The sequence below is a fragment of the Acartia tonsa genome, chromosome 3, assembly GCF_053477335.1.
Source record: "Acartia tonsa isolate MP-2025a chromosome 3, ASM5347733v1, whole genome shotgun sequence".
Classification (NCBI taxonomy): domain Eukaryota; kingdom Metazoa; phylum Arthropoda; class Copepoda; order Calanoida; family Acartiidae; genus Acartia; species Acartia tonsa.
This window is the reverse complement of record NC_137262.1, coordinates 50,978,444-51,003,097: the sequence shown is the minus strand read 5'-3', so window position 1 is coordinate 51,003,097 and position 24,654 is coordinate 50,978,444. Positions and strand designations below refer to the sequence as shown.

General features: G+C 32.8%; 1 protein-coding gene across 2 annotated transcripts in view; it reads right to left on the bottom strand.

Moving 5' to 3' along the window:
* Positions 1–2,854: 2,854 nt before the first annotated feature.
* Positions 2,855–24,654, bottom strand: part of LOC145314518 (piwi-like protein Ago3) — a 366,650-nt gene continuing 344,850 nt past the window's right edge. For both annotated transcript variants that reach the window (XM_080154451.1, XM_080154453.1), the window contains exons 20-36: positions 24,431–24,498; positions 22,935–22,989; positions 22,597–22,691; positions 21,495–21,567; positions 19,901–19,946; positions 15,550–15,689; positions 15,123–15,214; positions 14,748–14,799; positions 14,346–14,426; positions 7,739–7,943; positions 7,357–7,406; positions 6,784–6,858; positions 6,135–6,193; positions 5,253–5,382; positions 4,345–4,421; positions 3,841–3,928; positions 2,855–3,409 (exon numbers count right to left, since the gene is read on the bottom strand). In XM_080154451.1, the coding sequence (XP_080010577.1) occupies positions 3,347–3,409; positions 3,841–3,928; positions 4,345–4,421; positions 5,253–5,382; positions 6,135–6,193; positions 6,784–6,858; positions 7,357–7,406; positions 7,739–7,943; positions 14,346–14,426; positions 14,748–14,799; positions 15,123–15,214; positions 15,550–15,689; positions 19,901–19,946; positions 21,495–21,567; positions 22,597–22,691; positions 22,935–22,989; positions 24,431–24,498 (1,449 nt within the window). In that variant the 3' untranslated portion in view covers positions 2,855–3,346. The remainder of the gene's footprint in view (positions 3,410–3,840; positions 3,929–4,344; positions 4,422–5,252; positions 5,383–6,134; positions 6,194–6,783; positions 6,859–7,356; positions 7,407–7,738; positions 7,944–14,345; positions 14,427–14,747; positions 14,800–15,122; positions 15,215–15,549; positions 15,690–19,900; positions 19,947–21,494; positions 21,568–22,596; positions 22,692–22,934; positions 22,990–24,430; positions 24,499–24,654) is intronic.

Here is a 24,654-nt window from a genome sequence, read left to right as displayed (position 1 = left end):
GCGTATTAAGAAGTCATATGATTATTTTAACAAATATCTTTGACATGATATGACCATTATGTAAGTAAATTTCTAATTTTCCGTACGTTGTAGTAAAGGGATAGTTGCATGAAGTACATCATGCTGTTTTTATGAAAACGGGACAGCCATATAAGTTGCATATATCCCAAAAACATGATTTTCAAGATTTAGTATTTTTGAAACTACCTGGTAGAAAATTTTATTCTTTCAAATATATATCCTATAAATATAGTTTAAACTATTGAAGAGAAAAAAATGTACAGTTCACTAAATTCTTGTTTAAATGCACTTCGTGCAACTACCCCTTTTATGAACACGTACTCTCATACGTAAGCCTAAAAACTTTAAGTACTAACTAAGCTATCAGTGTAAAGACTTTCACTCAATAATTTTTGTCTACAAAAAAAGTAATATTGGTAATCATCATTGGGTGGATAAGTGTCTTTTTGCTTACAGATTTAAAATTATATTTTAGTACAGTTAGACTAAAACAAAATGTTTGATATGTAGGCAATGAAAAGGAAACGATATTTGCATGTAAATTTTCCACCAATAAAATTTATAAAATAATATATTATTAATTGGTAAATTTAATTGTCAATAACACAAAAACACAGAGATAGAAGCTTAATTGGTCCCAATTAAAATTTAAAAGAAAAAAAAACAAAACTTGGTATTATTACATGGTTAATAATAAAGAACTTAGTAATAACTTTTGTATCTAATTCTTTTATATAATAATTAATCACTAAAGAATATTAATATTGATAAAACATGGTTATTATACACATATATGTATATTATATTTCACTAGTTCTCATAACACGAAACCATAATTAGAAGAAAATATAATAAATCATCAGAGAGGATGTTAGCATAACCTGTGTGATGCAATATTAGAGAGAAACTGGATGTAAAATATGACGGCCACAGGTTGTAGAAAGAAGAGAATTGTGGAAAGAAGAGGGTTTTACACCTTTATTATTCCCCATGATCCTCTCATCACACAGTGAGATTATAACAGGAAGGCAGAGATGGTTTTTTGAAAGATGAATGCCGCGTTTTTTCAATTCGCGAAACTTAAACAGAGTATGCAACTATTTATTTAATTATTTTGCTTTTGTTGGTACGGCCTTCATAGAAGAAAAACAAATTATCTTTCATCCATTTTGGCTGCATATTTACTAATGCATCTTTTTAGAGCTGTATTAGACATTGTACAAATGGCTAAAATAATAATTTTAAAATTTTGAATTCTTAAGTTGTATACTCTGTTGAAATCCTATCGTCTTCGTTCAATTAATCAATGTCGAAAAAACGCAGCATTCATCTTTCAAAAACCCATCTCAGGGGGGACAATGGAATATAAATCTCCAAAGTGTATAAAATAGTTCTAATCTTAAATCAAGAATAAGGTATAACTAACAAGCGAAATAAATCTAAAATCCAAATATTTGGGGCCAGATCAAAGGTCGTCAATGTGTTACCTCCAAATGACAGCTGATAAAACATAGGTTTCGTGATTTTTTTCGAATTAATTTCGTTGTTTGTATAAGCTGCTCTTAACTTGGTTAAAAATTAAATTTTTATTGAGCTCTACAATTAAATTTATTGTCTCATCCCTTTAGATCCCTCTATAGGATACAATATTCTTAAAAGAAATCATCATCAATTATCATAGCCATAAAAATGGGGAATATAAAAATCGGTCAAAAAATATATAGAGCTTCTTTCCTCCAATTAAAAACTTTTATTTCAGAGGGATCGAGATAATATTTGAAGGAAACCTTTAAATCTGTAATAATTTTCCACTGTGTCTCTGTTACTTACGCAGAGCTCTCTTATTCTCTCCGTCTCTAGTTGTTCATAATCTTATTTTCTCTTCTCAAGAAGTGTATTACGGACGAACATATCATCTTTTTCACCGGTTGGTTTTGAGAGGGAAAATTTTCGAGACCGTTCTTTAAAAGTATATTTAATTTATTCTTTGGGACAGTTTGGTGCAGGTTTTATACACACAGGTGAGAATATAGAATCTTAATATTCAAATACTCCCTCTACATTTTTTAACAAAGAATAATATCCATAAAAGCGAAGCCCTGAAACGGTAGGACAAAAGGGCGATAACACTTGTGTCAAAACTGAAAAATCAGAATATAAATGTAGTCGAAGCCAAATTGTAAGTAAATTTGTTGAAAAAATGCTTGATGCCGTATAATGTTCAAGGACATACTTTACTTAAATTCATAGGACTTGATTATAGAGTTGCTTCGCTTATAATATTGTACTTTCTTGTCCCAGGAATCAGTATATCAAAAATGGACATAAGGACTTGTTGGTAACGAATAAAGAGTTGCTACGCGTTCTAAATTGTACCTAACTACTATAGGGATAGCTATGCGAAATTTGAAAACAATTGGACAATTTTAATGTTCCTAAATTAACGAAAAAAGCTATCCGTCACGTCAAAAAAAACCTTACAATTTATCTCGTTTGTGTTACCCAAGGTTAGGTTTTATAAGGAAGGTCTAGGTAGCCCCGCAGCGATGTGCCCAATTCATCTTAAATTACATGCGGATACATCCTTCTATTAACCTTTCTTGGACATAATGAAAAGCTGAACTGTAAAGGAGAACCATATTGGTTCAATGGTCAGTCGAGCTAGATCCTTCGGTATACATACAGACGTCAGACAGCCGCCGATCCTGTTACATTTTTATAAGGATATAGGAACTTATTTAGTTTCTAAACCTTGTATAAGATATAGGCTCTTTTTCGTTATAAATATACTATTACCAAGACTTTATTTCGAAACAAAAAAAACAAACAAATATTCACGAAAATAATTTGCATTTCAAAATAATCGTACAAAAAAACAAAAAAAAAACAATTTTCAGAGACCAAAAAACATCCAAAATCATAATTAATGACAGATTAATTAACAGTTAACCATTACTTTAATTTTAATACCGTATACATTAAAGTTGAGTTGTTACTAGTACATATTTAAGCAGTTGTTTACTATTTACAGTGTTCAAGTTTTATTTAACAATTAACCAGTGCTACAGTAATCATTTTGTTGAGTTTTTTTTTTTAGAATTCTATCTTTTTTTATATAAATAGATTATAAAAATAATTTAGGTTTAAAACTTGAAAATTTTGTCACTATTCTTCGACTACAATGAAGACACTAATACAAATATACATAATAAACGTTAAGTGGGAAATCTCCTCCTTAAGTAAGACATAATTCATGGCTTATTGATAGCTGCCAGAAGTTTAATAATAATCAATAGCCCCATATTGAGAACAGTCACCATGCTCTTTATAGGAAGAACAATCTCTTGGTAAGCAGGGGGTGAGGAAGTGCTCTTGTAGACTCGCCAATCTATAACAAAAAAAAGTTTTACCATGTAGTTTTTTAAGGGGTAGTTGCACGAATTTCATTTTAACCTGAATTTAGTGAACTGTATATTTTTTTCTGTTCAATAGTTTAAACTACATCTATAGGACATGTCCTATTTAATAGAATTTCAATTTCTTCCCAGGTAGTTAAAAATATCAAGACTTAAAAATCATAATTTTTATATGAAACTTAGAACTATGACTCTGGCCTCGGCCCCTTGGCCGGCCTGGCCGCGGCACTCGGCTCCTTGGCCTGCCTAGCCGCAGCGCTTGGCCACTAGCCTACCTAGCTGCGGGCGATCTGCCTGTAGATGAGAAGTAATGGGGATCCCATGCAATATACAACCCTTTGGTAAATAATAATACCGTAAAGACAGGCATATTATTATGGACTGGCATTAACTACAACTATACCTGGTAGGCCAGCTTGTGAGCATACTGACAGGGGGCAGGTACACGGATGGTTCCAGGCCAGTTGAAATACTGATGGGTCAACTTGTAACTAAATTATAACTTTTAATTTCAAACAAGATTATTTTGCATTCATTATAGCTTTATTTTCAAACCAATGAGGTATCCAACGTTTTATAATCACATTATCTACTTTATTGGCTAAGTATAAAATTTGCTTCCATTATCCCTTTATACTCTATAGCCTAATTGCAAACCCTTATAACAAGTTGAATGTATATCTAAGAAGGCTAAAAAAACTGATTTTAATCTTATGATTGTACATATATTCGTAGAAAGCTGCATATAATACGATGCTAGACATAGTTTTTTTTCGTATGGATGAGAACCGGTTCCTATCCACCGGATTCGAATGAATACGAGAAAAAAAATACTAATCAACTAAATCAGTTTTAAAGACCTTTCTAAAGGTTTAGTAATTTTTAGCAATGTCTAAAATATTTCTACCTGATCTTCTGAATTTGATCAACAGTGAATGTTGTCGTGTTCTTGACAATCACGTAGTGGGTCGGCGTTACAACGCTCTAGAAATATATCGATTATGGAGGGGGCAGGGTTTCGGATCCGCATTGATTTTTTGCGGATCCGGATCCTCCAAATTTGGTCAGTGCGGATCCGGATCCGGATCCTTGACAATAAAAATAAAATCACCAAATTTTTCAAAAATATTTATTCTTTAATTCGAAGTCAAAAATACTTTCAATTTTCAAGCCTGACCCTAAACCTTAAAGATTGGCTCTCATCAAGAGAAGGTCTGAGATTTTATATAAATTTAGGTAGATTTTTCCATTTTTTTCCGCATTTTTTTGAGTCCAAGGATCCGGATCCGCATTTTTTTGCGGATCCGGATCCTTGGACTCAAAAATATGCGGATCCTTGCGGATCCGGATCCGAAACCCTGGGATGGGGTTAGGGGGTTGCGTTAGTGGTGACCTCAAAATTTTAATTTCTAATTTATTTTGCTTGTTAGTCAGGTAAACATTATTCCAAGAAAAAGAATTGTTAAATTTGGGACACATAATGGCTCAGTAAAAGATCTTTTGCTTTAAGCCTGATAGCTTTCTTTTATAGGGATAACAATCTGTTAATCCTATGATAAGGAGTAGTATTTTTTGTCTGTAGCGAAGGAACTACTAAACCGATTTAATTCTCCTTTACAGTGAAGCTTCTTTTAGGTCCAGGAAATGGTTTTAACTGTTTTGGGAGTGTATTTACAAAAAAAATGATTTATGGAAAAAAATGATCCCTCCCCCTTCAAAGATAAAATTAAAAGTGAAGTGTCGAATTTTTAACACCCCCAACCCAATCCATCACGTGTCGTTAAGAGGCCTCTAGGGGCGTAGCCACTAACTAACTTGAGATGAATGCTGTGACACAAGAATGAAATCCTGGAAGTTCTTCTTCATGACTGTATGATCCAGAACACTGCCGGGAGCGGGATTCTCATATTTGTTACCCTTGATCTCAAACAGCCGCCTGTTTATCCTAAAATATATATATTTTCTTTTAGAAAAGGATATAAAACAGCGGTTTATTGTATAATTATCAATATACAGTCATGAAAAAAACCTATCAAAAGAGGACTATCCACGAACAAGAGCAAGTTATTTTAAGCACCTTCCAGCATTGATCCTTGACATTTTTTTTAGTGAATATACTAGGTTCATGTTAAGTTTTGACACAAAAGTATATCATTTTGATTAAAAATGTATGTTTATAAAGGGTTGGTAGCTTGTAATATTTTAAACAGTTTAATTACTGTACTTTTGCAATTTACAGCATTTGATGCTTTTATTTTATTTTGTCCTTTGAACTCAACAACGCAGTTGATGATATTGTATTTAAAAATGCTTTACATTAAAGTTTTTTTCATATAAAACCAGGGGTGTATATTCTACATGGGATCCCCGGCTCAGGGGGGGGGGGGGGGAATTAGTGGTTGGAGGGGAAAAAAATGTAAAAATTTAGAAAACTGAAAACATTTTTTCCATTCCCCCCCCCCCCCCTCCTTGGTAAAAAAAACTAAATCAATAAGAGAAAAAGACCGAAAACGGCCATAAAAAAATACAGTGTAAAATAAAAAATTTAATCCGCTGGATCAGAACAGGTTATCAGCCGTACTGAAAAATCATGTTTAGCATCGTAAAATTAATTCATAATTCAATACCAGTTTTGTTAACCCTGTCCTTCAGTCCCCTAGGAAAAATATCTATAAAGATGCGAAAAATTATTATTACCTCTTCTGAACCACAATGAAGGCGAATTCCGGATTGATCTGCAGGGTCTTGAACATTTTCTAATAAAAAAAAACTAGATTTAAAAGTAGGTAATAAAATTGATAGTTGAGTGTTGGGTAAAATACATACCTACAGACTAGAGTGAAAACTATTGAATGAATCCTTAAGGGGGAGGGAGAGGGGCGACGAAGCCCAATCTGTTCCACTGTGAGGAAGACGATTCCTATATGACGTCATATAAAGGGAAAAGAAAAAGGGAAGGAAGGGGAAGAAAAACTCTTCAAAAGAGATGGGAGAAAAGGGAATCGTCTTCCTCACAGTGGGACAGATTGGGCTTCGTCAAAGGGGAAGTTTGTATATTTACAGGAAATAAAATTTTCCACTGGACGTACGGGATTTTTTAAAGTTATTTTTTCAATCTTTCGACTTTTCTACTAGTTGAAGAAAATAACATATTTCATCCTACTAGCGGTTATGCCCCTAGCAACAGAGATGGAAAGAGAGGGGCAATAATATGGCCTAACACTACCACAGGACTTAAATGAAGCCTACCGAAAATAGAGAACTCAAACGGTTTAATAGATATTGAGATCTTAAGCTGCCAACTAAAAAACCTACTAATTTATATAACAGGATTTGCAGAACTAACCTGGCATCTTTCAGCTTCATAGAAGTCCACAGCCTCCAGTTGTCCATCTCCAACACCATCACGATACAGAATTATCTAAACACATTGCCAGTACAACTTTGAAACCGATTAAAATCCGGTAGATTGGAACCGGTTCTTGGTTAAACTTAGCTATACCCTGTTACAGGCAATGTCAACGAATATTAAAATATTGATCATAAAAACAATATTAGTTTATTTAATATCGATGGAAAGCGGTACATAAAACGATGCGATAAAGCAATATTTTTAATAGGTACACCAATTTAGTTCAAACAATACATGTATTCAAGAAAAAAAGGTTACGGACGCGACGGACAAAGTTTAGACCATAATTCTGGATGTCATACAAATGATTAAATAGCATTATTTTTTTCAATTGGTAGAATAAGTGACTAGGTATAAAGGCATAAAAATCATTAATACCTTAATTCTTTACAACGTTTCAAATGCTTGAATTTACTATCGTTAATAGGATGTAGAATGTACATGCGGACGGACGCGTTCTTATTGTAATAAAAATTACTTTGCACTTGTTTAAGTAAATTGTTTTACCTTCTCTGGTGCATTTCCGTTGATTTCTTTGTAGGTGGCAATCAGATTTCCTAGAAACAAAATCATTTACAGATAATAAGCAATATATTGTAGGCAGTAGGCACAGATATCTTCTCGAAGTGACTATCATATTCAATTTTTTTAGACAAACTGGCGGAAAGAAAACAGTGGGTATTGAAGATTGGCTTCGCTGATTTATTTATTATTAAATGGATCTTACACCAGATTTTCATGATGTACTTTAATAAAGTTAAAATGATAGCTGGCTAAAACAACGCCCCCCCCCCCCCTGAACGAACTGACAAACAATTATGTTAATGTTAGCAAAATACAGTTATATATATCCATGGCTTCGCTACTAGATATTATAATGATTTATTACCCAGACAGGTCATCATAACATCAACCAGCTCCTGGCCAGGTCTCTGAAACTCTGAGACAGACACCCACTTTGACATGGTGGAGTTGACACTGGCCACTGCGCCCAGCACTGACTCCTTCTTGCGGGCAGGGTCGTGGTACACGTCCATACCCACCACCATGAAGTGCTGCACTGGAATCTTGCACCCCCAAAGCTCACCGCCCAGCTAATTAAAAAAGTTTTATGTGAGGGGAGAAGAGTCAGGATGATATTTCTACAGATCTTATCTATCAAGATATTAAAGATAATACTTCAATTGTAACTCTTTCTGTAAAGCTAGTTATGACAAAGCTTTATGCAGGAATAGGTATAAGACAATGGCCGATAAATTGATATACATCCCCAATGACGATACTAAAAATTACCTACTCCTTTCGTAGATACAGGGCGACCACTCCGAAACCAAAAAAATATAGTATTTTTATAGTATATTTTTTTAATCCATATACAGAGTGACCACTCAAAATTTACAAATATATAGTACATTTATAGTACATAAAAATTTTCATATAGTACCATATAGTACACAAAATTTAAACTAATATAGTACCATATAGTACCAAAATTTTAACTAATTATGCAGTAATACCAAATAGTACCAAATATTAAAAAATAGTACCTATATATCTTATTAAATAAAGTAGTAAGGGTTTTATGTCTGAAGCTTAAGATCTCATTATTTAACTACTGAACAATTGTCCTGGGATGTCCTAGAATCTAGGTACTTAGCTGCTAGTCTATAATACAAAGAAGCTTGATGTCTGTCCGTCTAAAGATTAAGAATTTGGTAACTGCTGAACTGAATGGGCACTACTCTCCAGGGAATATACATACTGGTCATATAGTGGTTTTAAGCAATTTTTGTGGGGTTGGTAAATCCTAACCCCCTCAAAAAAAAAAAAAAAAATGATATCTCCCACTAAATTTTTCTTGTGAGTAAAAAGTAATTGCTGAACCAATTGGGCTCTACTCTTCAGAGAATATTTGTACTGTTCATGTGGTGGTTTAAAGCACAGTGTGGGGCGAAGCCGCAGAGAAAAAAAAACAAATAAAGGGGATAGGAAATACCCCTTAACAACCCCCCCCCCCAAAAAAAGAAATTTCACCCAAAAAATGGGATATTCCTAGTAATTTCACAAAAATAGTTTTCCTTAAAACTGAGGACTTTTTTTAATGAAATAATAAGGTTTTTGTGAAATGATGAGGGAGCATTAAACATTTTTTTTAGTTGGTGGAAGAACCGAACACTAGAAGACTTTTTTTCAAATAAGTCCTAAAAAAGGACATTTATTGCCTAATTAAAGGGACTGTGAACGAGAAAATTTCTCATCAGATTATCAAAGTATGTCTAAGATTGGGGGAAAATTTCCGGACTATATAAATGTGCGGTTACATGTCTTTTTTTCCTTCTATAGCTAACACTAAACTTTTGACATAGTTCTCTATTTTTCACAACAGTTAAGCTGACTTTTAATACAATCCTTGCTTTAAACCAATGTATAGTTACTTAGAAATTGATAAAATAAGCAATAATTTTTATTGAATACCAAATACAATAACAAAGGTAGAAACAGGTTTTTTTATTAGTATCCAAGTAACTTTAGATGGCCCCCCTTAATCAAAAATTTGTAAATAATAAAGGTGCAATATTTATTTATAAACAGTCTGATAAAAGTGTAAACTAATTCTCAAAAGTGGGTTATTTATTGTCCAACACAATAAAAAAGGATATTATTATTTTAAATAACCTCTGAGTTTCAACCCTTTGTAGACAGTGAGTGTTAATAGGACGTTTTTGGTTGATCAGTGTAGTGAAATGTGCTTAGAAAATGTTAAGATTTGATAATCAGATGAGAAATTTTTATGTCCACACTCCCTTTAAAGATGTCGCACATAAAGGTATTACTTAAAATTTACAGTGAGGATCTAAACCTATACATTTCACCTCAGAATTACCCTTTTTTTTATAATTCAATGGGCGTGCTGTTCCAACCAGTTCCTTTCATGATATAATGACTATTGATACCCAAAAAAGTGTTCTGGTTGCTTTTGTTCAGCAATATGTCAGTTTTGATTTTCATAAAAAAGGGAAGGGTTCCCTCTGGAGGAGAAATTTTTTCTTCTTTCAAAGTATGGCTTTATTTACCTTCCTGAAGAGTAGATTAAGAATCAAAAAATGGTTTATAAAAATATTGACCCATGAAAAGTTATCCTTAAATAACTCAAAATCTGCTGATTTTGCTAAAACATCCAAAATTGTCAGTCTTTTGAGGATAGCCCTTTCTATGATCAAAATCTTTAAAAATCGTTTTTTTAAATTCTTTAATATACTCTTCGGATCTACTGCAGTTCACGGTAAAATATTGCTGGTAAGCAATATTTCCAAAAATCTATAAATTTTAAAGGCTACTAGCTGCCAAACGGCTGAACGTACAGATCATGCCCGCACACTGTTTTAAGCGGCATAAGAAGGCCTACAAATAATCTGGAATAACCATAAATCAATAATGCATAATTATCTTGCAGTGCTGAGAAATGCGCGAAAAAGACCTATTTTACGCGTTTTTTCTTCAGTGAAGCTTTCCCTGTGCATAATTGGATCTTGGCTATTCCAGATTATTTGTAGGCCTTCGTAGGCCGCTTAAAATGGTGTGCGGATATGATCTGAACATTCAGCCGTTTACAAGCTAGCAGCTTTTAAAATTCATAGATTTTTGGAAATATTGCTTACCAGCAATATTTTACCGTGAACTGCAGTAGATCCTACTCTTCAAAGCAAATTCAGGAAGGTGTATAAAGCCATAACAAAAATTCTTTTTTTTTATGAAAATCAAATTGACATATTGCTGAAAAAAGCTACCAGAACACTTGTTTTGGTGTCAATTGTCATTATATCATAAAAGAAATGGGTTAAAATAATGCGCCAATTTTTTTTGCATTTTGAGTCGGTCTACTATACATACACCTCCAAGGTCCTACCCTAACCCAGCAGGGCATTCTTTACTTAACCTAACTTGGTCATCTAGCAATATACAGGAAAAGCACTAATTAAAAATTTAGTCTATGTATTCAGCCGCTTCAGCAATCATAAAAATATGAAGAACAAAAAGAGTTTTATATCTTATAAGAAATAATAAAAATCATTAAAGCAAAAAAATATATGATCAAGGTGATTTTAAGAGTCATTGCATATTTCAAAGCTTATAATTTTACTTTACATACCCAAATCACTACTCTCTATATTAGTATGTATTAGAGCTGAAAGTACATTGTAATATTATAAACAATATTATAATACTTTGGTTGGTAATAAGTTTTAAAATAATATTAAAAAAATTTCATATAGTACCAAAATTTTAACTCATATAGTACATATAGTACCTAGTTTGTCATATAGTACCATATAGTACAAAATTTTGACTATATAGTACATAAAGTACATATAGTACACGGTGGTCACCCTGCATATAGTATATATAGTATATTTTTTTAAACTCATATAGTATGATATAGTATCGGACTTAGAATTATTTAGTAATACATAGTATATACAATGTACATCATCAATAATAACTCAAAGCATAGCTGTTATCAAAGCAATTTCACATATAAGGGGCTTACTCTGTGATTATTAGGCAAGGTATCAATGTGAGATTATAGGTTATTTAGGATAAAAGTTTACTTTTGGTTAGTATATCACATATATTTAATCATTTTTTGGATAGGTCTCAGGTTCAGGTGCTGCAGGCTATCTGGAAAGGTAAAAAAATTTAGATTTCTGTTTGAAGAGTTAGAGATCAACTTATAAAACAAAATATGCATCTTTTTGGATGTTATTAACATAAATGAAGAAAAAATTAAAATAGTCCTCCAAGTTCTGGTCTTGCAGGCCTCCAGGTCCACTCTGGACAGGTTATAGATATTTTTCTATTTGAAGATTTAGAGGCCAACTATTTGAAAGAAAAAAATAAAATTGGCCTTCAGGTTTAGGAGCTGCAGGCCTCCAGGTCAACTCTGGACTGCTATCTATGCATGCTATTTATATGTTTAAAGAAAAAATGACAATCGACCTCCAGGTTTGATGCTGCAGGCCTCCAGGTGGACTCTGGACAGGAAAAAATCAAAATTTCTTATTTATGTAGTTAGAGGTTAGTTTATAAAACACCATAAGCATCTTTTTAGATGTTATTTACATATCTGAAGAAAAAATACAAGGGGGGGGGGGGGGGAGTTCTGACACATTTGCGTAAACCTGGTATTTTGGCTTTATCTTTGGACTGAGAGGATAGGTTATTAAAGATAAAATCATTCTTATATGATGAATTTTCCCAAGTTTTAAGATTTTTGGATAGGCCTCCAGGTCCTCTCTAGGCCAACTATTTGAAAGAAAAAAATAAAATTGGCCTTCAGGTTTAGGAGCTGCAGGCCTCCAGGTCAACTCTGGACTGCTATCTATGCATGCTATTTATATGTTTAAAGAAAAAATGACAATCGACCTCCAGGTTTGATGCTGCAGGCCTCCAGGTGGACTCTGGACAGGAAAAAATCAAAATTTCTTATTTATGTAGTTAGAGGTTAGTTTATAAAACACCATAAGCATCTTTTTAGATGTTATTTACATATCTGAAGAAAAAATACAAGGGGGGGGGGGGGGAGTTCTGACACATTTGCGTAAACCTGGTATTTTGGCTTTATCTTTGGACTGAGAGGATAGGTTATTAAAGATAAAATCATTCTTATATGATGAATTTTCCCAAGTTTTAAGATTTTTGGATAGGCCTCCAGGTTCCGGAGCTCCAGGCCTCCAGATGGTCTCTGTACAGGTAGAAATGAAAAAAATTTTTTTTGAAGAGTTAGAGGTCAGCATATGAAAAAAAAATTGCATGTTTTTTTTCATCAAATACGTGAATAACATTAAAAAAGAAGCATATTTTGTTTTATAAGTTGATCCTAACTTTTAAAAAATTTTTTTTCATTTTTACCTGTACAGAGACCACCTGGAGGCCTGGAGCTCCGGATCCTGGAGGCCTATCCAAAAAATCTTAAAACTTGGGAAAATTCATCATATAAGAATGATTTTATCTTTAATAACCTATCCTCTCAGTCCAAAGATAAAGCCTATATACCAGGTTTACGAAAATGTGTCAGAACTTCCCCCCTCCCCTTGACCTCAAGGTCAAGGTGCTGCAGGCTTCCATGTAGACTCTGTCCAGAGAAAACCTGAAGGCCTGAACTTAAACTCTTCAAATAAAAATTTTGAGTCTTTTACCTGTCCTGAATGAACCTGAACTTGGATCCTGATATGTTAATATTATCCAAATAAATGCATAATATGTTAGATAAATAGACCTCCAACTCTTCATATAAGAAATTTGATTGTTTACCTGTTCAGAGTGGACCTAAAGGCCTGCAGAACCTGAACTAGGAGGCTGATTTATATATTTTCTTCAGATATGTTAATAAGATCCAAAAAAATACATATTCTGTTTTATAAGTTGACCTCTAACTCTTAAAATAAGAAATTTGATTTTTTACTTGTCCAGAATGGACCTGGAGGCCTGCAGGGCTTGACCCTAAGGGCTAATTTTCAATTTTTTTTCAGATATGTTAAAAACATCCAAAAAGATGCATATTCTGTTTGATAGGTTGACCTCTAACTCATCAAACAAAAAAATTTGAATTTTTACCAGTCCAGAGTTGACCTGGTGGCCTGCAGGACCAGAACTTTGAAGCCAATTTTAATTTTTTTCTTCAGATATGTTAATAACATCCTGAAAGATGCATATTTTGTTTAATAAAATGATCTCTAAATTTTACAATTTTTTTACCTGTCCAGAAACCACCTTTTTCCTACCTGAACCTGGAAACTTACCCAAACAAATATTGAATATAAGTGAACTACTACCCAAAAGTAAATTTTTGTCCCAAATTGGCAAATACCCTATAGTCTCACATTAATACCTAGCCTAATAATCACTGAGTAAGCGAAAGTGGTAAAACTTACCCCTCACCTATGAAAAATAACTGATATTTATATCATAATCACAAACAAAAATATATTTTAAAGGATTTTCTTCATCTTTATGCATTTAGTCGTATCACAGTATCTTTTGAGCCCCCGCAGGGGCTAGAAATAGGAGAAAACCTACTGTAAAAATAAGACAAAATGCTCCTTAAGAGGCGTTGTCACAAAACTGACAATATTAGTTTTTTGTTATATAAGTGTAATATTATATAGTATATATAGTAAATTTTGGTCAAGTAAAGGTTAAAATATATAGTATATATAGTAAATTTTGGTCATATAGTATGATATAGTATCCAAATTCATCCTATATAGTATAAATAGTATATATAGTATGCAGTGGTCGCCCTGTAGATAACAATAAATGGTTGAAAAGTTTGGTCACTGAACTAAATGTTACAACCAATCAAAATTCTGTAGAAGTTCAAAGTTGATAAGCCAACGAATAAAAGTACAGTCATTATAAAAACTTTGGAGACTAGTGTAAACCAGCCCTATGCCCCCTTCTTCCATGGCTTGAGAAATATTGAATACTACACATACCTTGCAGTTTATTTGTAGAGCAATCTTCTGAACAACGGATTGAACTTTCTTCTCATTCGAAATTGTTTTCGCACAAATAACCTACAGAAATTAAGAATATAACAATTTTATAAGTTACACAAGTTATTATTAACTATATTAGTGATTCAGGAAGACAAAATAAAAAAAGACAGTAATTACTAATAACTACTTAATCAATAAATATGTTTCTAAAAAATGAACTACGGTATGTATAAATCGTATATCTGTGCTATTTCAAAACTTAATATTTAACATACATTTAAAACAATATGTGGTTTAGTTGAATGTAGCCTAAATCATTTTTATAGCAGTTGTGAAAATACTAGTTCTCTAACAGAAGTAAGAACAAACAAAATATAATCTAAGAGTAATAATATTGACCTGAGAAGCAACTGGTAAATCTGTATTGCACAATCTCTTGACGGTTGCATACCTAATCAAACATTAATATATGAGAAACCTCAAGCAAAGGTGTATATTCTACATGGGATCCCCTGCTAAAGGAAAATAAAAAATATGTGGGAGGGGAAAAAATAAATCTTATTCAAACATATACCCCTGTCTTCATATTTTATAACTTTTAATTAAGATTATTTTGAACATGAAAAAAAAATTCCGTAGATTTTCCCAAAAAAGCATGATAAAAATCGACAACCGATTAGAGCAATATAATTCATAATAAAATGACGGACGGACAATTATAACAAAGAAATGCTTTAAAATTGTAAAGAAGCAAAATTCTAAAAACCGGTTTACCTATCTTCTCTCTGTTGTGGAACAATGATAACAACGCATTGAGTGTTGTTATTCACGTTTGCTCGGATATCCTGCACAAATGTTTCAGATCTCTGGAAAAAAAATTACTTAAGTCGACAGTTTTTTTCATTTTGGTTTTTCAATTAGAAAGGACGGACATATGAATGACTAGTTGAAGACGTTCAGTGTCATAGCTTAATTAGGCTTGATTAAATAATTTTGAAACTGATTGAAAAATTCTTCAAGCGCTACTTATTTAGTGTAAAAGGTGTAGTAAGACAGACGGACTAACTTTTTGGAGACCAACGTTTTAGATGTCCCGATGGCAATACAAATGACGAGAAAGCAATAATTTTTTTTTTTGAATTTGTTAAAGTGAAAACTAAACGTCTTTTCTCTCTCAAAGGCATACAATATTATAGATTACATCATTCTTGAGGAGTGAGAGGGAGGGTTGACCGACTTGAATGCTCATCTTCGGGGCCAGAGTCTTCATCAGGTTGATGAACCCTTCAGCCAGCTTCTGGTTCCTGTCAGTGGTCACCACGTGCCAGCTTTTCAGGTGAACTAAACAATATAAATTGGTGACGAATGTGACCCAAAAAACTTTCAGAATATGAACACGTAAATATGAAAATTAATATACATTCACAAGGACTCTGGTAGGAAATTGACAACTTATTCATACGTACTGTACTAAATCAATCATTACTTGGACTAATTTAACCAAATTAGGTTTTTTTAGGTTTTTGATATTTATTACAACCCCCTTAAGTTATTCATTACAGTAAAATACAATTTTAAAATTTATTTACTGTGTAAATATGCATAAATATGACGTTTTTACTGACAATTATGTTGATTTTTACTCAAAGCATATATCTTGTAGACAATAAAATGATTATAACTTTCGTTCTATTTAAGATAAATTGATGAAATAAAAAGTACATTCAATTTTATGAAGCTGAAAAGTCACTTATTGATATTAAGAAATAATAAACCCCTTTAAGTGGGGCAGGGGGGGGGGGGGGCGTTGAGTATCGAAATAAGAAACTAATGTGAATTTCTTTTCTACTGTGGGTTTTAATGATTCATATAGCAGCCAAACTGTTTTAGGCAATACCAATTTGTCTGTCTGTCCCTCTGTCTGTCTGTCCTTTTGTCTGTCTGTCCCACCACGTGTCTGTCTATCTGTCTAACTGCCTCTCTTTTGGATTTCAATGAATCATCTAGTATAGCCTAATTGTAATTTGTTAATGCCTCAAAGACTCTCTGTTACTATTAACCTGTCCCTCTGTCTGTCTGATCATTCACAGGTTCTCTATTGGATTTTATCTAATTAATTGTCTATTTTAGTAAAACTTTGATAATTCTTCTTGCCCGTCTGTCTGTCTATCTACTGAGTTTCTACCCTCTTGGTCTAACAAACTTATTCACTTAATTCATAAAAAAATAGATTTAACTAATAATATGGTGGTATCTTGTACCAAGAGATACACAAATAACCTTGTGTTGAAAAAAAAACAAATAAAAAATGATTCAATTTCTTCTATGAAGAAAAGTGTAATACATGTTCCTTTATTCTCTTTGTACATCAAAATATGTTTTAAATTTATAATATCAGGTTATATTCCATTAATTTATTAACAACTAAATTTTTGACACCCCACTTATGACTTTTAACAGCCCCCTTTAACTAAAATCAAGGGTGATTTTATTAAGATTTTACCAAACCTACTTTACATAAGAAATTTATTACATTTTAAAATTTTTTTTATAAAAAGAGGATTGGGATATATCTCCCTCCCAACATTAACTTTAAAAACTATTGTAAAATATATTAAAAGTTATAAACATATATCTATCAAGATCATTAAAGGAATTAACTCAAGTTTGAGGGGGGGGGGGGAGGGGGCTTAATGCAACCATCTTGTAATCAATGCACAAATTGCACTTAGAATTCGTATTTTGTTACAAAACTTGGCATGAGTAATCCTTGGTACATATATTTTCCCAAAATGGAACAAAAAGTTGCAAAAGTGACGGCTAACAGCTGGCGGCTCAGTCATTTAGACGTTTTTTGGGCTATATTCAGGGCGAAACTATCATTAATTGCATAAGAATCAACTTTTTCAAACATATTTTTGCTTTAAATATCCATTTTTAAAATTTCTTGTAACAGCTGCTAGAACTGGCTGAAAATGGCTGGGAGCGGCTAAGAGTATCAAGAGTATATAGGGCTTGTGACATGTCTAGGGGTAGGTTTTTATTGGTACTGAGCTCAAAAATACTACTATAAATAGTGGGGGTCCATCCATTTGGCAGCTGGGGCTGTTACACAGACTGTTAAAAACCTACCTAGAGACACGTCACAAGCCCTATCTACTCATTCTACTCTTGGCCGCTCCCAGCTGAGCTGCGGTCATTAGCAAGCTGCCAAATGAATTTTTTTGTGGTATTTTAAAAATTAATAAAATAAAATTAATGGTCTTCTTATCAATAAAGGAGGGTTTGGTGCTGTAAGGTGGACAAAATTGATATATATTGAGCTAAAATTTTTTAACTACCTGGTCCAGTAGTTACTGCATCTAAAAGAAAAACAAAATTAAAAATTTTTTTTAAGTTAGGTAAGAAAAACTGCAAAAATGGAATTTGACTTTGCAGATTTCTTGCTACACCTTCATATGTTATTATGTTTTTATGGTAAATTATAGGTTTATATTGACATACTAGAATTGAAATTTTGTAAAAATCTTTAAAATTGAGATCACACAAAAGAACTAAAAAAACATTCTTTTTGCAGATTTCAAAAACTTTGAAGTGCTCGTGAGGTCACAATTATTGCACCACAGAAAAAAATATTTAGCATTTTTTTGCTTAAATCAACCACATTTTTACTGGGGGCAAAAATTTTTTCAAATTTTTTTCATGGTGGGATGATTTAATCTACAATATATACTTTTGACTGTTGACAGCTGTTCTCAGCCATTTTTGGCAGTTTTCAGCTGTTATGACAGCGAAATCTAGAAATTAAAAAAGTGTTTTTAGTAATATGTCCTTGTCCATGACATAAAGTTATAATGTTAATTAAGAAAAGTTTAATTCAATGGAAATATTCAATTTTTTATATCCTTATAAGCCATTACCCAGCTGCCACTATTTTTGGTAGTATTTTTCAGCTCAACACCCCTTAAAACCTATCCCTAATGGATGATTCCTACGTAATTATTGCTGGATTTGCCCTGAAAATAGCCCAAAAATGGCTAAACAGCTGAGCAAACAGCCCTTAGCCATAACTTTTCCAAATTTTTGTTCCATTTTGGGAAAAAAGATCTACCAAGGATTACTCATGCCAAGTTTTGTAATGAAATTCGAATTCTAGGTGCCATTTGTGCATTGATTACATGATGGTTGCCTTAACCCCCCCCCCCCCTTCAGCTTAACTTTTTGTTAAATTTTGAAAAACAGACCTACTAAGGATTACACATGCCAATTTTCATAACAAAATTTGGATTAATTGATTATGGGATGGTTGCATTAACTCCCCCCCCCCCCCCTACATATGTATGAGAGTTTCCTCATGTCTCAATTTACTAATTAAAAGTTGTACAGAATATTGCAAGATTTTTTTAGTAAAGTCTGGTAATTAATTTACCTAAAAATAGATAGCATAGAATTATCTGAATCAGTGACTTGCTTAAATACACCCTCCTTAAACACCCCCAACCCCACTTTATTTTAAGGGGTGTAAATTTATTTCCTTTATACCCCCTTGGAATTTATAGAGGGGTGTATCTGAGGGTGTAGGCTCTTGTCAAGAGGGTGGACATGGGTGGACACCTAGGGAGGTGTATCCATCCCCCTTAATTTTACAAGGGTGGTGTAAACAACCCCTATACCAACCTTTTGCACGCCTTTGATCTTAACTATACTTTTAGAGTACATAAAGTTGTAAATTCAGTAACTATTCTACAAAAATTATCTTCCTAAATTGATATATGATTTTCAGGGTAATCTCCGGTGGACTAAACATTAAAATTTTATGGAAAAAAAGATATCTTTGGAACATGCATGTCTTGAAATTATCCCCCCTTTGTACTCAATACGCATTATTAATTCTAAGTGCGTCAATTTTGCGTTTAAAGATCCCTTAGTTTAAGCTTTAATTTCTCCAAAAAATGATTTAAAAAGATGATTTTTTTTTGATAAAATGATAAAAGTATATGTAAAATGAAATAACCAGCAAAAAAATTACAAAATTATGTTAAATATAACGAAAATTAGAGCGTTTTGTATGCCTTATAAAATGCGTATTTCTCATGAAAATTGTAACGATTTAGTGCGTTGAGTAAGATGTTTACAAACTTCTCGCTTTTATAAGAAAATAGAGCCTTTGTGCATTATATCACATCTTATATTGATGCTATTTCTAATAAAAACAGCTCAGCCCAAGTGTTCATAGATTAAAGAAAATATTAACAATTTGGACGGCCCGTCTAACCCCACCCCCTTTTGGTGAATCACTGCGCCCGCAACTTCTTTTTCATTCATTCATAGCTGCAGATTATAATCTTCCTCCCCATAAAATTGAAAAAAGACATGTCAATATACGTTAAAAAATTTAGAGGTAGAAATCAAGACATGGCATATATTTCAGATGTACATATTTACAAATTTGAATTTTCCCTTGCTGGCTTACAGACATGTGTACTGTTGGACATTCGGGAAGAAATGTGCAAGTTAAAGAGTAGCTGCTCTACATGTGAACTAAAGATAACCTGGGACAAGACAGGAATTGCTGGTGGATTCTCGACCCCAGTCACACTAAATATTTAATATCATTTATACAAGATTCTACTATTTTAAAAATCATTTAAGATAAAACTTAATTTTGAAATATGTTGTGTAACAGTAAGATTTGAGTCAATCTGAAAAGATATGAAAGTTTACAATCAATAATACAAAGTAGTACGATGTCTGTCTGTCTGAAGCTTAAGATCTCAGTAACCCAGGGGTGTATATTCTGCATGGGATCCCCGGCTCAGGGGGGGGGGGGAAATAAAAAATAAGTGGTTGAAGGGGAAAAAAATGTAAAAATTAAGAAAACTAAAAACATTTTTTCCATTTCGCCCCCCTCCTTAGTTAAAAAAACTAAAAAAAATGTGTGGTAGGAGGGATAAAATAAATAAAATATAGAGTTCTTTAAATATTTTTCTATTTCCCCCCCTACTTTTAAAGAAAAATCTAGGGGGAAAAAAAAATAAAAAAATTTGTAGCAGGGGAAAAAAAAAATAAATCTTGTGCAGAATATACACCCCTGCAGTAACCACTTAACCGATTGGGCTCTACTCTTCAGGGAATATACCTACTGGTTCTGTGATGGTTTTAAGCTATTTTCTTGTGGGGTGGAACACCCTCAACCCTCCCAAAAAATGAAAAATACCACCTCTCCCCCCAAAAAAAACATTCTTTTCTTTTATATCTATAATTATTTTTCTTTTAAAATTTAAATAACACAAAAATAGGTTGATCAAAACTCTTGGAGCAAAGCCCCTAGAGGCTAGGTCCGAAGCCGCTAGTCTAAAATACAAAGTAGAACGATGTCTGTTTGTTTGAAGCGAAGGATCTCGCTAACCGCTGAACCGATCAGGATCTCCTTAACAGGGTAGCTTCTCATAGGTCCCGAGAAGGTTTATAACTATTTTCTATTTATATTTATTTTATGACACAAATAACAAGTAAAAATAATAACAGTATTATAATACAGGTATTAAATATTCATATACAAACAAAAAAATTTAATTTGAATAAAATATTAAGGACAGATCAAATAATAATCATGTACAGTGTCAAAGGACTAAACAATCTCGTGAGAGGGACACCCTCAACCTCCCCAAAAAATGAAAACATATTCTTTTTAAAACTAAAATAATATAGTGGGGTCGATTCCCCCCCCCCAAAAAAAAAATTATTTTTAAAATTTCTTTTAAATCTGAAATAAGAAAAACTGGTTTGATTAAACCTCTTGGGGCGAAGCCCCTAGAGGCGAAGCCACTAGTTCCTTATAATTGAAAACCATCTATCATCCCCGCGTTTTTTCTTATATAAAAGTCGTCTTTAATCATTGAAAGATCGTAGAATGTTTCTGAATGAACTTCTAGAGTTGTAATTCTATTTTACTACAGGCTTCTCTGCCATTTCGTTAATCAAAAATGTTGCTGTACTACTTTTAAGCCTTTATTTGCGATGCAATAATTTTAGAGCATATAAACAAAGATTTTGTGACTATTTAACGAATAATATCAGCATTGTCGGAATTATACTTTAAGCTTGCTTCAAAACATCATATATTTAAAAATAATATTGAAATGCCTTGAAATTGACAGTAAACTGTTTTGAATTTCCCATCAGTAGCTTCTCAGATTCCAATGTTCGGCCAATCAACCTAAGTGAAACATAATTAATCAGCAACAAATTTGAAGGTGCTTCCAGAAAATGCCTCAATAAGTAGAACCAGGAATCAGTATACTAGAGACGTTAAAATGGTGCTAACAACGTCTTAGAATTAAACTAATATTTTAATAGTGGGTAAAATATTATGCTAGAACTTTTTACACAAAAGAGTATGCACTAACGAGAGCAAGTGATTCTAAGCACCTTCCAGCAGATATTCTAAATATATTTTCTTGTGAATATACTTGTGTTATGTTAATATCGTTATATCAATTTAAAAAAAAATAAGTTTCACCATAGTTCAGGGGTGTATATTATACATGGGATCCCCGGCTCAGGGGGGGGGGGGGGGGAATTAGTGGTTGGAAGGAAAAAGTTGTAAAAATTAAGAAAACTGAAAACATTTTTTCCATTTCCCCCCCCCCCCTCCTTAATAAAAAAAAAGGAATGTGTGGTAGGAGGGTTAAAATAAATAAAATATAGAGTTCTTTAAATATTTTTCAATTCCCCCCCCCCTACTTGGTGAGAAAAAAATAGTGGGGGGGAAAAATAAAGAAATTTGTAGCCGGGGAAAAAAAATAAATCTTGTGCAGAATATACACCCCTGCCATAGTTCTATAGAAAAAATTGAAATGTTTGACATTTTTTGGCTATATCATCAAAAAATTTGTTGCGTTCAAACTGCTGTGGCACAAAAGTAAACCTATTCCATAAAAAACTTTAATTTAGAAAAAGGGATTGTAACTTTTAATATAGTAAACAGTTTTATTGAGAATAATTTCGTAATTTAGAGCATTTGATTATGTTTTGGCGTGTTATTTTACTTGAACCTTTGAACTTAACAAAATTTCAAAATTGAAAAAAATATTTCGAAGAGGATAATACCAAAAATGTTTGTGCAGAATATACCCCTCTGGTCCAAACATTAAGAAACTATGAATACACACGCACACATAATAACCTAGAACTACTTAATTTCAAAAAAAATTATCTATCTACCAGACACTTGAAAAACATTTACCTTATTGGTTCTGCGTCCAGTTCAAGGCCCCATTGGCCAAGTAGTCTGACACATTCAGGATTCTCGCGTACATTCTTCAGAAACTTTTTCAGAGACTTGGGGGAAAAGAATAGAAATCAAAATATGATACTGTGCATTAAGATTAATTCAACTGTCTTAATTATGTGTGCTCTTTTAAGTGGTAGGTTTATAATTTAAGAATAATTGCCATTACCTTTCTTTACATTCAACAATTCCGGTTTATAACAAACATATCTCTGATACACATTATAAACGTACGAGAAACATACCAATCAATAAGTATTTTAGGGTAGCGTCGTAACATTAACAAAACTTACAGCCTGTCTCTGTTCAGGTGTTACTCTAGTGTGGGCAGCTACATCCTTCATAACCCTAAAATAATAAGAAATATTTAGGATTAATTTTGGGGAGTGTTAGTGAGCTTTATTAAGAAAATGATTGTTTTTATATATGTTGTTTTATCTTCTAATATCTGGGATTTTTAGTCCCCCCCTCTCTCCCTGAAAAAATATATATAGGTTAGGAAGGGTAATTACCCCAAGTTTTAGTCACGTGATAAAAAGTATTAGGCGCTACATGCAACATTTCACCCCCCCCCCCCCTCCTACCCCCCAAAAAATAGTTTTTTCCCGCTAAGATTTTGTAACCCTCAAATCAAAGCTCAGGACCTAATAACTAGGCGTGTATTTTATATTTGGAGATGCGACATCTAAATTTCAAAATACTTTGAACGTACAGACAAATCTTTAAAAGAAATGCTTCGCATCTAGATCACTTTATTTAGGTATACCCTCTATAAATTGGTACTATATGAAATATTATTCTACTTTTGATTGACTGTTTTAGAGTAATTATCGCTTGTGCGTCAGGACACAAGAAACAGCTAAAGTGGTCAACCCTTAGGCAATTTTAATGCACTTTAATGCTTTTTCAGGCCTATTATTACCAATATACATCCATATATGAGTAATACTAGCCTATCTATGGTAATCTATATGTGATTAACTAATGTTATATGTTTATAGTAAACTTTGTATCTATTGATAACATAACCATGTAACAATTATGCAAAACTAAGTATACCTAAAGCCCCTGCTACATTTACGTCACAAGCTTAACACACAGACACTTTATTGAACAGAGAAGAATTAAATCCGGGTAATAAGGTGTCTTTATAGCTTGCACCTTATAAAATCAGTCAGTTATTTACTAACTCTTGAACTATTAAGTTCTTTCTTCTCTCCTGGCTTAAAGGTAATGATCTTGGTTAATTTAGCATGCATTGTAGTTTAAATTTAGATTCCTTAGTACTTAGCATGAATTGTGCCTAGGTCTTATGTTAGAGGCCTAACACTATGCACAATTAGAAGCTTTGGACTTAAAACAATCTCCTGTCCTACACTACTTATGTTTATTATCTCCTATCCTGTATCTTTCATACTTAATTGATTCAATTGTAATATAAATACACTTTATAAAACCATCTTCCTTCGTATGTACTTGATATACTTATATGATATAGATCGGACATCATATCCAGACATTTGTTCTTAATTTAAAGCAATATAATACCGTGCGTGGGTATTTGTTGAACTGCCACGGGTTCAACCAAATTCGTATTATACTTGTGGGAATAAAAGGAAAAGCATTCTTCACTGACAAGCCGACTTTGAGAATGTCTATGTGTATTACAGTAAAAGAAGGATTTAAGTAGTACTCATAGAAGAGCGATCTCCACATACCAGATTTTGGACAAGCGCTCGATTCGCACTACCATATTTCCCTGTCCAAATTTGTTTACTATCATACAGACCTGAAATCTGAGATCATAGCATCTGTGAGGCCAGTCATACGGCACAGCTCAGGAATCAGCATAACAGTCTAAACAACAAGAAAGATAATGTGCAAAGTTGTAGGCATCTTCAACAGTTAAATTGTCAAGGAGTTGATTTATAGACGAAAATAACGCTATTCCAATAATTTTAATCTTTACATTCTCTGAATATTTTTGGACTTGACACGAAGTTTGAAATGGTC